This window comes from Nymphaea colorata, chromosome 4 (genome assembly GCF_008831285.2).
Source record: "Nymphaea colorata isolate Beijing-Zhang1983 chromosome 4, ASM883128v2, whole genome shotgun sequence".
Lineage (NCBI taxonomy): Eukaryota > Viridiplantae > Streptophyta > Magnoliopsida > Nymphaeales > Nymphaeaceae > Nymphaea > Nymphaea colorata.
Genome location: NC_045141.1, coordinates 26883703 through 26900478, shown reverse-complemented (window position 1 = coordinate 26900478; position 16776 = coordinate 26883703). Strand labels below are relative to the sequence as shown.

The 16776-nt window shown below is 35.4% G+C and overlaps 1 protein-coding gene across 1 annotated transcript; it reads left to right on the top strand.

Moving 5' to 3' along the window:
* The first annotated feature begins 2438 nt into the window (after positions 1–2438).
* LOC116253665 (uncharacterized) lies at positions 2439–16541 on the top strand. Its single transcript, XM_031628599.2, has 17 exons — positions 2439–2563; positions 2826–2931; positions 5516–5598; positions 6106–6265; positions 6365–6503; positions 7432–7525; positions 9398–9538; positions 11320–11420; positions 12051–12164; positions 13174–13400; positions 13763–13821; positions 13900–14085; positions 14200–14320; positions 14493–14557; positions 15520–15656; positions 15736–15900; positions 16197–16541. Exons 1-17 carry the CDS (start codon positions 2500–2502, stop codon positions 16491–16493), a joined length of 2259 nt encoding a protein of 752 aa, XP_031484459.1. The 5' UTR covers positions 2439–2499; the 3' UTR covers positions 16494–16541.
* Positions 16542–16776: the final 235 nt, after the last annotated feature.

The following is a 16776-nucleotide window of genomic DNA, read 5'->3' as shown; positions in this document are numbered from 1 at the left end:
TTGCTCTGCCTTATTTTGGAGATTTTTATTTTTTGAACGTTTTTTTTTTCCTGAAATTTTATAAAACGGTTACCTTTTATAGTTTTCTTAATAGGAGAATTTTATGAAATAGTGAACATAAAGGTTTGGATTAAACTTCCGCAAAGCCTGAGAAATTAAATAAGTTAGCTAAAACAGTAAGGACCAAATTTAAGAACAGACGATAATTCGCAGCTGACGTACGTCTATGCAAAGCTGTACAACTGGTAATTAAAAATAATGATGTCACTAAAAGAGGCTGCTACGTTCCTGCATTGAAACGAGCATCTTGGATTCCTCTTACAATTTGGGTGTTGAAAGCCGAGTGGGGTACCTGGTCAGGCTAGTTGCTGGTTTTAACCCTTTTCTCTTGTCCAAGCATGCTGATAAAGAAGGTATCATATTCCAGCATTCAAACGAGCGCCTTGGATTTCCCTTCCAATTTGTCCGTCAGCTCCACAAGGCTTGCGCACTTGATTGGACCAGCAGCGCTAGGCTGCCAGTAGCTGTTTTAGAGGGTACTGGGCCTCTGCTCTTATCAAAGCATGCTATGCCCATGAGAACCAAGAACGACACCGTCAAAAACTCAGTTTTATCTCAAGAACGACACCCACAAAAACTCAGTTTGTCTAACTTGATTTTGTGAAAACTAAGTCTCTTAATGAGTTTCTGGCAATCAATTATTGTGTTTGAGTGACACATCCTAATACAATTTCTTTTTTTTTTTTTGGGCCGCTGGTAGGTTGAAACTGCAGTTTTCTCAAACAAGTTTTTATATCACCCATCAAAAACATGGTTTTTAAAGCACCTAAAACGACCTTTCGAAGTTGTTTGACATTGAGGACAACATATTAGTATTCTAGGAATATGTCCTAAAATTTAAGTAGATTCATATAATATTTGTTTAGGTATTGTATAAATCTATTCTAATTTTAAAGCAATTCATGAAACACTCACATAGAGTTTCTAATAATAATCAGCCCTTTAAATGCAAGGGCAACCTCTCATATAATAATTAAAAAAATAGCATCACAATGAGCACTTCTATGCCAAAAGCAATGCCATTTACTTCTTCATGTGCAGATCTACCGTCCAAATTTAGAAAAAGAAAGAAAGCATTCACGAATTTGAATCTCTTTGGTTGGGTTTGTAGTAAATGATAACTAATAATGAAGCGCGTCGGGTCCACCAACAACTAGGGCCGCTGCACGGGCCTCGACCAACAAGGCAGGGGTTATCAAGGTTTGATTTGAGACATTTGAGTCTCAAATTCATCCCTGGCTTTATGGTTAGTTCAATTCGATGTTCTATGCTTGTGATTGATTAAGATATCCAACATTTGAACTTCTAGAGCTACAGTAATTTTTATTTTCTTGTTCCAATCATGCTTAGTGGTTAATGATCATTATTTTACTTGAAAACTAGCTACCTTGTAAGTTTTTATTCAACGCATTTTCCCACGTAATCTTTTAGAAAGGCAAACTGTTGATAGTTTGAACCTGAAGGACTGGAGGTCAGAAGAAGCTTGAATAAAGCAGGTTATATGTATATTATAAGGGGTTGGAAATGACTAAAATATCCATGGCGGTAATCCATAAAACTTCATGATAAAAATGAAACTAAAAGAAAGCTCCTCTTTTTGCACTTTAACACGAAGCCTTATTGCATGGGATAGAGGGTAAAGATGTACTTGCAAAATATTCGGAGGCAATGTTTTCGATGCATGGAATTGGCCGCTCATATATCGGCTAATCGGGTCAGCATCGGGCGAAACCAAAACATGTAATTAAGATAATAATAAAAAAAAATCAACTTTTTCCTAATTTAACACGGTTTAAAATTTCTGGCGCAGACCGGAATGCATCTGTATCATATTGATGCTGATATTCAAGGGCACTAATCGGATATAGTTGAACGCAAAATAATATTATTTGGTATCGTTGAAAAGTTCAACATAAAATCTGTTTATATTAAGTGCATTTTAGTTGTTTTATTTCATTATCTTAAATGCATCAGGGTTCATCGACGGATCATTATTTTTTAGTAAGTTACAATAGCTGAATGCATTTTTAAGTTCGTCTTATTATGGTTGATTTATTTGTGCTTGTTTCTCGGAAAAAAAATCTTGCCGCTTCCTCAAGAAATTATATATATTTCTTATTCATAAAGCATTTGTATATGAGTTATTTATAACTTTAAGTGGTCATTTATATTTTCACCACTAATCAGTACGCCAACATTTGACGGTCGCTTTGTAAATTTCTCTTGTATTATCAAAACATTTTAAATATCGTCAAACGTCGGTTGCCAGAGATTGTGGTTCCAGGCCAAGTTACTACTCAGATTGTTAGGACCCGATCCGTTAAAACTCTCATTTGAAGTTCCGACCCGAAAAGAGTGCGGGCGCCAACTCCCGCCTTTAAAAACCCTAGTGCTTGTCTCGGCCGTTTTTGCCGCCCTTTCGGGAGGACGGGGCATCCGATGGCTTCCCGCGCGAGGGGCGTCAGGGAGATTTGTAGAGTTTTCTCTCGATCTTTCTCCTCAGGTATTCTCAAAATCCATCTGCTATCTTCGATCTTTCTCGTTCGGTTTTCTATGGCTTGCGAATCTTATTTATGATCAATTCGCTTATGCTTGTATCGTTCTTGAAGCCAATTCGTGTCCTTAAGGTTTGATTTTCGATCCGATTGTTTGTTCGTCTGTTTTTCATTCTTAATCCAAGACACTGTTGGGTTTTAGTTTTAAGTAGACGCTTTCTTCTGCATTGGCCGATGACTTGGTGTCCTGAATATCTGTTTTTAATGCAGAAAAACAGAAATGGTTGCGTTCAGTCTTCCAAACAGTTTCCTCATCTCCCGCTTCTGTAAATACATCTGGAATACGTGGCAAAGACTGGGATCGGCATGTCAGATGGTAATTAGTTTTTTTAGAATTTTGCTTATTTTGATATTGTTTGTGGAAATATTGTTCCCTTGCTTTTTGTATAACGTAATTGCAGAGGAGGAGGTCACGTGGTTCGCCGTGGAAATCGGTTTCTGGCTAAGAAGTTCACGATGTTGGTTTTCATTGTACGGACCTTATTTAACCAAGAAATTAAACGGACAAAATACGTCAAATTGTTTCGACCGCATCACCGCTAATCTCTGTGATTTCTGGCCTTCCGCGGCTATCGAGCTTGAGCTTAAGGTTACACTGAGAGTCGAACTGATCCTGCCTTGGGTTTGAAGATGTCTACTAGCCTGTGCCGTACTAGTATAATTTGTGGTTTAATTTTGTGGCTGTTCTCTATCTTCCAAACATCGTGAAGATTTACTTCATGTAGCCTGAATTCAGGGACTCAATCGTGATGCAGTTTTCATTTTGAAGGTGTCAATGGAAGCTCTTCAAGGAAAATTAGAGAAAAGACGCTGATTATAAAACTTGGAAATTGTCAGAAGTATTCTTTGTGTTAGCCTATGTTGTTAAAACCTTAAACCATTATGTGGATCTTAGGCGATGAGTATAGCCTAGAGTCTATGCGTGCCTAGTCCTAGACTATCCGCCGCTTTAAGTAGTACAAAAGAAAAATAAAAATTTAGAAAACAAAACAATGTTACCATAGTCAATTTTTGAATCAAATTGGAAAGCCTAATGATCCAACAGATCGGTGAATTGAGTCAGGATCTGAATCATTTGTGAACTAAAAATGTGTTTTAAATTTTAAAAAAATCAGAAAACTCGTGGGAACAAGAGACAATAAACAAGAAGATAAAAGCATGAACACTTTAGAAAAATGAAAAGATGAGCAGCTGTAATTCGGGTTCAGTTTGCATGAGTCAGGCATAGCAAACAGAAATATAGCTGCACAAGTATTGAATGGGTATTCTCTTTATTGAAGAATATGTTGCTTATGCAGTTAAGTCCAAATTGCACAGTAAGATGCATGAAAATCACCACAACGATCAAAATGCACAATCCATCCAATAAAGTAGTGGAGTGCTTTCCCTTCTGCATCAAGTTATCCATTGGGACTATAAAAATTGAACGTTTACCATATTTGTAATGTTTGAAAGCAGACTGAAGGGAGAAACCAACCTTGGCCATGAGGTCCACGAGCAATGTCATGAGGGTAAAACAGGCAAGACAGCCTGAATCGGTCAAAGGCCAATTTAGGTGATTTTGACAAAAGTTGACTGATCTGATAACCTCATAAATCATCCACTCTGTTGAATAGGATCTGGCTAATTCAATCCGAGCAGGATGATCCTGAGATTTATGTTTTAACTAGAGTACATAAATTAATAAAATGCTGCACTAAATGTTGTTCTGGAGTCACATTTATAATCACATATACAGTTACATATAGTCACATAATAATTGTTAAAACAACACACACACACACACACACACATATATATATATAATGTTGTTAACAACATTAGGTGCAACTTGGACAGATGACCCTAAAAGCAAGGCAGGACGAAGCACATAAGGATGCCATCTCCAGAGAAACTAATAAAATGCACTATTAGTTAAAATTAAACAATGAAACTGAAACATTTTCCATTGAAGAACCTATAGCTATCAACTAACAATAAAACCATTAAAATGCACAATAACACAAATATCAAATCCATGGAAGTTGAAAAACTAAAGTTTACGAGTTATGAGTGCAAATGAGAGCTTACAAGTAACTGTGAATGCTTTTCAATGTTACAGAGGATGCAAAATCTTACTATTGCCTAGATTTTCTAGAACTAAAATCCTTGGAGGAAAACCTAAAATTACTAATTTAATTAAAAAAAGGGCGAGCATAAATCTTCAATATAATCATACTTTTTGTTAACGTTGCTTGTGATAAAATTTTCTTCTGTTATAATTCCAATAAACAAAAAAAAGGTATGAAGAAGATAATGCATGTATATGCAAATTAAAAACATAAAGTAGCATCAATATTCAAAGCATAATAGTATATGAATTGTAACTACAACTATAATTGTAAGCATGCATGCACATACACACATACCATTAATGCAAAATCAGATGCAACAACATAAAAGTGAGAAAATTGCACAGAAACAAAAATAAAGTCTTGAGAGAAGAACAATAAAATAAAAGATAGGTTGTCAATGAAAAAAAAGGGTATTGAGCACCTATCTTAGGCATTCTAGGCCATGATTTAGGCGTTTTCAAATGGTTGGTCACAGCTAGCTTAGGCAATCAGCCAAGCTACGCAAGCCTTTGATAGTATAGGTTTTAGCTAATGGATGTAATTTAATTTACGCAAAGCATATGATCCGATGCAGAATGCACGTGGCACTGACATTCAGCTGCCTGCTCACTCAACTCGTTTTTTTAGTACACATTCTACTTTATGGTATGGGCAACTCTGAATTGTAGTTTATTATACTTCGCTGTTGTCTGCTGTATAAAAGCTCCTAGTAAAGTTGTGTTCTTAAATTGTTGAAAGATACTTAATTCTAGTAGCCACGTTGTATTAAGTTCATGATGAATACAGGGTTGGAACATTAGCTGCTGGTTCAGAAAGTCATGATGCTAGCCTTTTGGTATTTTTGGAGTTTGCAGCGGACAAAATTGAAGGTAGTCATAGTTGATACAGGCCTTTATGTTCATTAAATATATTGCTAAGTTTGAAAAAATCCAGTTGACAAAATCACATTTGCAAACATGGTGGGTTAGCAGTATTGCTCTGAAATTTTATTTATTTGCTTTTGTTCACAATTTTTTTTTTACATTCTATTGTTTGGTTTATCATATATCAAAATCAAAGAGTTTGAAAGATTTCTTTGTCAAATAGTTTCATCTATGGCTCGTTCAAGCCAATGGATCTCAAAGTAATTTTTTTTGTAAATCTTAAATATTGAAAACAACATGTTTTTTACTGAATTGCTGAAGAGAACATGTCATGTGTCTGGACAGCAATGAGTTCATTGTTGTCACTCTGATGTGAACAATGAACTTCTTAATGATGATTTGCAATTGCTTACTTGAGTTTGAATGATTTTCTCTTGACCTAATTATCTTCAATTTATGTTTGATTCATATACATTTTTAATTACCTTTTTGTCATTGTTCTGATAACTACAGGTCCTCACCATTATTGGTTGAACAGGATGGACAAAGGCACTAAATTCTCTTTCAATGATGGGGTTTTCCTGATTGTTGTGGATGTTTTTCTTCATGATTCTCTAGTTCTTGGCTTCAACAAGATGGTCTTCATAGAAAGGGTGAAATTGCTCCAGCAAAGGTATTTTTTGGTTATGTCTTCGTCATATAAGTGGTTTATTGATATCTGCTATTTGTTTACATATATTTTATAGAAGCAAGTTCCTTCATGTTTCTGCAGGTTTCCAGAACTTAAGGTATTTGGCTTGCAATGTGGTGCACATATAACGGACTACAACACGAAGAATCAAATAAGCAAGATGATAAGCAACAAATACATCACATTTCCTGTCTTGGTGTCATCTGAGAAGTTTGTGCAAGTAATTATTATGTAATTTCCAATAATTTTTTTTTTTTGCAATTCCATTATTTATATAATAAGGCGATCTTAAGCTTGTTACAGGAATGGTGTATGAGCGCAATTTTATTTTCATGTTAGTGTTGGAGGAACGGAGAAATGACCATGTGCAAGATGTATTCTTTCTCATTTTCAAAGCATTTTTTAGGTGTTGAAGCAAGCAAAACAAGCCAATTAGTTACCACGTTACTGCCAAGATGACGATGAAAGTACTCTCCCTAATATTTTAAAGTATAAGAAACACTAGAAGATATATGTCTATAGACTTGGCCAAATAAATACCTTGTAAAATAGCAAAGGCTACATCCTTCTGACGGTTTAGCCAACTTTGAATGGACAATATTTGGAAGGTTTATCCTGGCTGGTAAAATGAGATGCTTCTCAGAAGCAGATTGCAGAATATGGTTTTACCACTTCTGGGTGTTTCCTTTAGACAGATATGGTTTTTCTCTTATTTTCTGACTGATCTGGAAGTTAGCAGATAGGATTCTAGCTACATGCTGAAAAAAAATGGCTGTAAAACTTTAAACCTTGATTACTATTTTGTCCATGCTTGTTGCCTAAGCTCTAATAGTTTCCTTCTGTTAAGTTTGATACAATCTTCAACATAGTAGGACCTTACATTTTCCATTCCTACAACCCCTAACCACCCCCCCCCACCACCACCAAAACAAAAAGAAAAAAAGAGTCCTTGATCTGACGATCTTTGAGTATTGATCTCTTTCAATCTTAACAATGTATAAATTATGTGTTGAATTTTGTTCCATTGTTTGTAGCACAGGCCACAGGGTATTTACTTCATCTTTCTTTCATGATAAAGCTGCTTATGGGTTCACTAGATTTTTGCTTCATTCACATGAAGCTCATGTGGAATTTTCTGATTCTTTCAGATGAAAGATGGAACTCTATATGTGCTACTCAATGGTTTGAGAGAGCCTGTTTATTATTTCCCAAGGAATGTGGAGCTCACCAATATTAGCAAGGGTAAGTGATCTGCATTCTTTACATCAGTTGAGAAATGGTCCCATATGCAACTCCAGATAAGAGCTTCGGTGCAGGTGCATTATCTTAAAGATAACATGTGCTGATAATGTACTTAAATTTTATTCTCTTTTGACTATGTGCACGAGTGCATGACCACATAATTCTGTTGGTAGGTCTTGGTCACTCTCAACCCAAACTGGAGCTCCAGTGCCTGAACCCACAGTATTTTAGGTATCTATCTAAGAAAATTAGAAATGATGACATTTGCCTGTCAAGTTGCAGGTTCAAAATGTAGACCATAATTATACTGCAAAAGGCTACAAATCTAGAAAAAATTTGATATCCCCATTAGGCATTTAGATGTGCATAGGATTATCGTTATCAAGTTTGTGATTGAAATGTTGGGAAGCTGTATTTGACTGAGTGGATACATGCTCTTCTCATTTCCAGTGAACAGTTTGTTGTTCAAGGCCATGTTAATCAAAGTCCCTTGTATGCTTTTCCATTCTCACATTTGGAAAACAATAGAAATTAGGCATCCCAAATGCATGGTTTAAAAGTCTTAGTTTCAATAAATTTTCTTAACATGACAGTTAGAATCAGTTGCATATTTTTTTTATGCCAAACTGGATTACAGAACTATACTCTAGGATATTTGTGCATTTTTTTTCTTCTGAGTGCACCTTTGTGACATAACTTGGAACAGAAATTTTGCCAGGTTTGGTATGAATTGCCAATTATAAAGTGTTAAATAGTTTCCTTGGAGAATTTGAGTGAGATTTGATGTTTGATGAGTCGCAGGGCTAAAGGTCAAATTCTGAAGGGCCTCAAAACAGTGCTGTTGCATTGTCTTTTAAACTAACCTTTAGGGGCATCTGCAAAATTACAGAATTCCTCTGCTTTGAAATTTAAAACTATATGCTTTTATTCTGAGTAGGAAATTTTGGTCTACCTTAAAAAATTTCTCATAAAAAAATTTGTAGACAAAAAGACTTTAACTTCATTTGCAAACAACTTATTAAGAAGATCTAATTGAGCGCAAAAGATGTTACTTTCTGCACCAAGTGCTATAATAGTCTTGTGCCTAAGCATCTATGTAGCCTACCCTTACGAAGAAAATCATGTGTAATTTCTGAAGGGGACAGTCACAAATATCATCCTCAGGAAGGTTCTCTCAGAAGCTTTTACAATTTTGTTTTTCTTGGGAAAATGTTGAGATTTTAAAATGTAGTGGATTACAGGAAATCTTTTACCATTTTTCGTTTGGATAAATTGTCAAAAGTTGGGTGCTTTTCTTAGTTGTAAAAGAAGCAAAAAATAAAAAATATATGTTTAAGTCGATATGTGTTTTTAAGGAAAAGTGGATAAGTATCATATTGCAATATTTAGTTTCGTAAGATATTTTAAGATATCGTGATATTTTGCTGATATGAATTCCAAAATGCCAAAAACAATTCAAATATTTCCGTAATATAGGTGATATTTATCTTTATTCTTGCTGGCCGAGTGGCAAAATGTTCCAGTCAAATGATCTATTTGCAACGTAACATGTAGAGTATGGAAGAATGTGAATTCATCCTTACATAACCTAATTGCCTCATTTGCAGGCAAAACATGAGCCCACTATTGCTTTCAGAAATATTCATTTTTCTTCTTGATTGTAACACCAACTGGCAGATTGCTTTTTTCTTCTTCATCAATCTTCACAATGTAGGTGAATCCTGTATTTTGGAATGTGTTGTTTAATATATTTGCAAGATTCATATTGTAACTGATTTGTGTTTCTTTGAATAGCATGCACAACAAGAGTTCACCTCAACCTTTTGTGCTTAATATTAAATGGTTAACACCATATTGCTGTTACATTGGCAGAAATTGGTCAACTTGTCAATCCACAAAAGAAAAGCTCTTCGGTGCTTGAAAATTTTGGAAGCACTTGGGCAAGGCGTGCTGAAATCGTTAGAGAACCTTCAGTTTGTTCTTCTTTAAAGAACCTGCTTTTAGACTTTGCAGGTGTACTTTAGTTTTTTCATGCTTTCTACCTGTTGTGGATTTGTTATTTGATGATGTGATTTAATCTATGTGTGAAGTTGATAATTTGAATCTATGTCGTATGGGTATCAGTATAAGGTTATAGGTGCGGACATGCCATTTTTGAAAATTGTGGGTATGGGGTTAAGACATTTTTTGTATACATATGTGTGTCTAAATATATATGTATAAAATAATCCAAAACAAATCAAAATTATAGCATAATTTATACACAACAATGCAAACTTGTTGATGCCAAACAAAATATTCTACAAGTATAATAGTTCATACATATAATCCCATCAAAAACATTGTTTATCATAAGAACATCAAGATCATCTTGATTCTGGCTCCTCCTTGTCCACCTCCTCCCCTTCTTTCTTCTCCTCTTGCACATTAGAAGATGGTGGGATAAAAGGATCATGTGATTCTGGTTTCTGAGTAAGAAAATTTGAGCTCATTTTCTCCAAGTTAACCATTTCCACATTCACTTCCCAATATATGTTCATTCCCTCCCTATAATACAAACAACAAAGTGTGATTTTACCAAATACTTAAATGTATATAAAAATAAGAAAAACGAATCAATACATTATTTATTTATTTGCCTATATTCATCTTTATTTCATATAAGAAACTGAAGTTCAGAATGCACATCAACCAATTCTTCTGCATGCTTTTCTGTGATTATTTCTTTCGATATTGTGAATGTGTACTCCAATCTCTCTTGTGACATTTAGAGACACATAGCAGATTGAATTAGCAACTTAAAAGCAGGTTATTGAAGTGGAGGGTAGACATGTTTATATTTGAGCCACCAACGAGTAGGTGGATAATTATTTTTATCTAAGATGGCAGATATACCTTCTCCATTGCAGTGAGACTGTGAGAGTATGAAAATGAACAGTGAAAGAGAGAGACCCGCCGGGGGGGGGGGGGGGGGGGATGCTGTAAAAATTTTCTGAGGGAATCTTTTTTGGGCTTATATTTTTTCCTGTTGTATAAATGGTCTGGGAAATACAGTGAACAGTTTTAGGTCTGTTGCAATTAAATACTTCACTTCCTTTTCGAAAGTGAATGCAGAACATTGTATTCATAAGTACAAGTCTCGTTCTTTGAAAAATCTTTGCAGGAAAAATATGCAGAATATTTGTAATGAAGCTGATGATGCAGATGTTATAATTATTAAAAAAACTGAATTTTATTTTGAAAATGTTTTCCGTAAACATTTTATTGGTTTTTTCAAGATCTTTTTCCGGTGTTATTAAAGGTTTTAAGAATATGCGCTGATGTAGTTCACTACAATGCGTGTCTGCAGGGAAGTATAATTTGGATTCCAGAACCTTATACTTTGAAAGTTTTAATTTTCAGAAGATGTTAAGCTTTCCCCAAGATACAAAGTATCTTGCTTTTAAGAAATTTGGTGTATCTAGATTTGAAAAGGAGAATAAAATGACTCTGTTTTCCTGTTTGATTTGTGTATGCCTCTTTGTGTGCTTCATTTTCTGATTGTCTGAACCACTCTGAAGGAGTTAAAAAGAATCATTTTTGCAATTTTCAAAAAATATATATATATTTTTTGGTGAATTCCGCTTTTTGTCTGATCTTAAGAATGACACTGATGACTATGCTTGTACTCTTTTACAAGAAAACTATGTTCTCTTTCTTGCTTTGAAGTTTGTGATAATTGATTCCATATTTTCCATATGCTTTTGTTAGGTGTTAATTTTTGGAAACCTTCAATTTTGTTGTCTTTCTCTCAGGATGTATGTCTGCGGATGAACCCAGCAATCGCATATTTCTTTCTGATACAAATCATCATCGGATCATTATAATCAATGGAAATGGCTATATATTAGACAGTGTAAGCATGAAATGTCATTTCCTTTAAGCTTTGGTTTTTTTCAAATGGGTTTCTTGATGCAATCATGTATTATTTCTTAGGTTATTATGGGTAACTGTTTCTTGGATACCCATAGCACTTAGTCCACATTCATTTGTTTGAATTTCATATCCTGCTTATGTTTGATCAATGATGAGATATCAGACAAATTGTATTGTAGTGGGAAACTTGAAGTGTGTAATAGAAGGACAATTGCATTGTATAACACTCATAGGATGGTAAAAACAGTAGGTATTATTGTGGGAAAAAGGCTTCCCTCTCTCTCCATTGTATGAGCCTAGTCTAGCCTTTGGTCAATGTGGACTCTGATGGAGGTCCTTGCTTAACTATTTCTTCTGTTTTTAGTACCTTTGAATTTATTGGTTTCCCTTAAGAACTATCCTAAGGGATATTTTCTGGTTCTTTATGAGATTAACTATTTTTACTTGATTCTATTGAGGCCACTAGCCTATCCTGATAAGAAGGTTTCTCTTTTGATATTTAACGGCTGGCATTTTGCTCTTTTTCTTTCTTGATGTTGTTCAGCTGCATCTGTCTGTAAAATCTGTTTGGTGGGCCTTGTGGGACTACTAATATGGAATCACTTGTTAGATTGGTTCTTCTCCAGGTTTCGAGGATGGTAGATTTGAAACTGCTAAGATGATGCGACCAGCTGCCTCAGTGTATAATGCTGCGGAAGATTGTTTATATTTTGTAGATTCTGAGGTAAGTACCTAGCATTCTTACTTCTTTAGTGCTATCTTCTCAGTGATACTCAAGCGTCATAGTTTCTAACTGTCTGCACTTGCTTGTTTGGTTTCTGAAGTTATGTTTTGTGGATTTTTTTTCTTGTATGTATTTGTTTCTTTCTCTGGACTTTGGTAGTTGCTAATGGTTCATTGAGAAACAAATTGAGATTGCATTTGAAAATTCTAGATGTTGTGAAAGCATGTACTATTCATACTTCCACGTGAATAATGATTTATAAATGCTGCCCCGAGCAGCAGTATTTTATTTTCCTAGGGATTGATACATGAATTTGCCTGTTTCAGAAATTTCATTCGACATCCAACTGGTAGGAGTGCCTTCTCACCATTAAGAAGATGACTGATTTGAAAAGCTTGATTTGTCTGCTATTTTACTTAAAAATTATTTTCAACTTCACTGACAAATTTCATGTTGAGAGTTTCTAAGAGGCTAACTAAATTATTGCTATATACACTGAACTCGTCAATATTTTGCTTATATATTAGCCACCTGAAATTCAGTGACCTGGTCATGTTAGCAGCGTTAACTTAAATGCCCACTATTGCGGTTTTTTCAGTAAGCCCCTTCTGTGTTCATGGTGTCAGTTGATTTTAACTAAAATTGGAAAGTTTTGATAGTATGACCTTGGCAGGTACTTGAACATTCATAGTTGTAAAGCAGAATATGTTCTGTGCAGCTACTGAGATCATGGTATGATGGTTGATGGGCCGGGCTCACAAAACCAATCTTGAGCACAGTTGTTCACAGGCAGGCCTTGTCTTAAAGGATTAAGTTTTCTCATGTTTTATGTTCAAGATGTGTTGTGAACGCATTGCATGCTGTTAGCTATTTCCTGTTATCCATTGTGATATTGAAGTTTGTGCGTACATTTTTTATGTAGCAATAACTTCACTGCATTTTTGGAATTTTGACCATTATAATATTTTTATGAAGTATGTTTTTTGGATTTTTTTTTTTTTTTTGGAAGAACCATGCTGTACGGTGTGCCGATTTTGAGAAAAGGATTGTTCATACAGTATATCCTGCTCCTGAGTCTAATAAGAACACCAGGAGCCTATGGAGGTGGCTTTTGGTCAAGCTGGGAATGGTTCCTCAAGCTTCAGAAAACGTTGATGAGCATGAAATGGATATCCCATGTTTCCCATGGCATATATTGAAGTTGGAGGAACGAAATCTGTTCATAACTAATCGCAGGTAATATGCTTCCTGAAAGTCTTCTTCATAGCGCAACATCTTTTTTCCTTTTATTGTCTTTATATGTAGTCAGGTACACTAGGTCATATCTGCAGGGACCTGATTTTTCCCCACTTAGTACAGAAATGCTTTCTACAGTAAGATTGCCAAGTGAAGTTGGCATTTAGGTTACAAAACTAGCATATATATATTTTTTTTTGGTTACCCTGCTGTCGGTACCCCAGGCACTTGCCAAGACCCGAGGGACCATTTGGTACACTAGCTATTTATTGTTGGTGCAGTGAAACATCTTTTTTCACAAACTTGATGGCTCATTCGTGGCCATTGTTTAATAGTTTTTAACTTTCTAATAATCTTTGCAGTTTTGACAGTTTGTGGATTTTGTGTACAGCAACGGGGAAGATTGAGAATTCATGTAAAGGTATAGTTTGTCGTTATCTCCAGCTTCTCCCCTCATAAAAAGTGTCATTGAATTATCTTTTCTATATTCATTTGCAAGGACAAGGAGCTGTCATGGACTTCTGCAAGCCAGTTATCAAGAGCAGGTTGGCTATGGCGAAAGAGGCATACCACAAACTTCAGTTGCAGTGTAAAACCAACTGTAACTCCTTAGAGGAGTTGTCTTATGCACATATGATATCATCAGTTGCAAAAATTGAGGGGAATATACTGCTCTGTGACCCTGGTTGGTTAATCTTTTGATTCTGCATCTGTTCTTTCTTAGTGTCTACATTAATTCCGATGCTGCAATAGTTATTTGGCTGATGGTATCGTATCTGTTGGCATGTTTGGAGCATAGATGGAGGGAAGATAATAAAATATCACCATGGATCAGATAAATTTTCTTCTCTTCAATTTTCAAATTTTGGAGTCCTTGGATTGCCATATTGGCTGGATTGTCCTTTGGAGGTCTTTTCTGGGTATGGGAAAAGTTGCCGTTTGACTGTTATCTTGATGTTGGATTTTGTTGTCAATCATCTTTGTGAATTTGTATGCTTGAGATTTCAGTTGAACACTGCTGGAGAAAGCTTCCTCTCTAAAACTATGATTGACTTCAGCTCCTGTTTTTTTGTTTCCTCCTTGCTCTTGAAGACGGGATTATGATGCGTACGTGCCAGCAACCAACCGTCTACTTCAACATTTTAATGTGCATCCCGGTATGTCGATTGCAGGTTTTTTTTTGTTTTCTTTTTTACTTTGTGCTGACTTTGTAAGAGCAGCTTGACAACAGACCGAGCTTATACACTTAATTCTAATTGTTTTATTCTGAAGCAAAGTTAGTCTTTTCTAAGCCCTAGGGCAACCAGCCAAAGAAAGTTCTACTTGTGCCACTCCCCATAAGACTTATGTGACCCAATAAATTAACATTTACTGGTGAAATTTTTGCACCTCAAGATAGGAACTCCACCTATGAGTTTTTTAAATGGTCAACTGTAAGTATTGCATCTGAACATGTAATAATTTTTTCTGAATATACCGCTACAAATGATGCATTTGAATATCGTACATATTACTTTCTGTTAAATTATTTTTGTGGAAAAATTTCCTTGTTATTAGTTGATTTGAAAAATCAGGAGCCTTGCATTCTCTCGGAGGTGTTCCTTTCATGTGAATATTTATCTTGATTCCCACCCTAACTACCTAGTTTAACTTCCAAAAGGAACCTTTTTGAGCAGTCGGTTGCTAGAATTAGTGATGCATGAAGTCACTTTTTGTTTGATGCCAGGTCTTCAGAAATAAGATTTATTTTTCAAATGACTCAGGTCATTTTAGTATTCTAGTTTTGACGTTCCTATCCTGTCTTGGTGACATAGAATTCTTTTTAAAATATTATTTTGGTTTGCAATTCCCTTTGTTCTTGTTCCAGCTTATGAATTTGCTCATAATTTCTGTAAACATTTTAAATCATAATATTCATTTGTTGTGTCGAATTCATCTCAGCAACATGCATTTTTTCTTGGTTTAGACTTGAGCAACAATGGAGTCATACATGTAAAATATCGTATAATCCTATCGTTACCTTCTTCAGAGGAAATCAGCACTTCTACTCAATTTTGGCAAATTTTGCTAATTTTTCAGAAACATGGAAGTTATAAGTTTTTCTTTATCCTTTGTACAGGAAAGTGTAATATAAAAATCGATGTCGATGTTCCTGGTGGAACCAAACTTGCATCTCCTCTACAAGATGGTTGCTTTTGGTGTCAAGCGAGAGGTTCTGCTACTGTTTTGAGAAAAGAAGCAGATTCTACTGCAAAGGTCAAAATGTAGTTGCAATGGTTTCGATTTGTCTCTGTTATTTCCCATGTTTCTGATACGATCTTAGTGACACTTGCAGGTTGGTGTTGCCCAACAGTGGTATGATGAATTAGATAATCTTGCGTTTGCAAGTACCAATGCAGCATCTGAATTGAATGATGAGCAAGCAGAATTTGGCTATCCTCAAGGAGACACATCAGCACATATTGATTGCTGTGTGAGTACAAGTCCAGGAACAAGTGAGGTACTAGACGGGATCCCTTTTCACTTTTCTTTTAAAAAAAATAGGCAGAAAAATCAGTGCCAGGTTTGTTGAGTTGTCGATATCATAGCTATCTATACGAGGGTCAACCTTTTTGTCTGAAATTTATTTGTTCTGATTGACATTAATTCAAAGCTGGAATTACCTTGTCTACATTTTTAAAACCGATTATTGCATTTTAACTTCCTTTAAGAATTAACATCTGTCCACGTGGTCATGTTTGGAAATATCTTTCGCTCTTTTGAGTTTAATGAACTTTTTCTTCGATATGCATGCAGATTGTTGTATGTGCAGCATTCTATCTACAACTCCACAATGCATGTGAGCATGGTCTGATCGATGATGTTAGAAAGGCGGAGAAGATACTGGGTATTTCTAGCCACGAGGGGAACCCAGAACAAGGTGAGACCCCTATCTCCTTGCTTTTAGCATCATGTAAAGACCTGAGCAATGTGGTTTTCGTGAGACCCTTGCATTTAAGAATAAGACTAGACTGTCATGATGACTCAACTGATAAACTCTCAGAGATCATTCGTACCGATTCTACCATCAAGATTCATGTATCATTAGATTAATGTGATCGTTCTATTATTTAACAAATAATGTATGCAAGTTTTGGTGTTTATCTTTCTTTATTTCATCCGAGCGTTGACAAGTCTGTCAGGCTTGTACTTTCATATCAACTGTTGATATATCAACAGTAGAAGGAAATTTTGTAATCTTCACCCCTATGGCGAGGATGATTTAACAATCGTTATGAAATGGCTATCAGGAAAGTAGAAAGCAGAATAACACTTGACAACAACCATGAATTCGGTGGGTTCAGACGTGAGGTGAGAATTTGCCATTAATTATACA

Excerpts from the sequence above, each read along its gene's own strand:
- LOC116253665 (XM_031628599.2), top strand. The coding sequence starts at position 2,500 with ATGGCTTCCCGCGCGAGGGGCGTCAGGGAGATTTGTAGAGTTTTCTCT. Across the intron at positions 6,504-7,431 it reads CATCTGAGAAGTTTGTGCAA|ATGAAAGATGGAACTCTATA; the intron begins GTAATTATTATG and ends TGATTCTTTCAG. Across the intron at positions 7,526-9,397 it reads GCTCACCAATATTAGCAAGG|AAATTGGTCAACTTGTCAAT; the intron begins GTAAGTGATCTG and ends TTACATTGGCAG.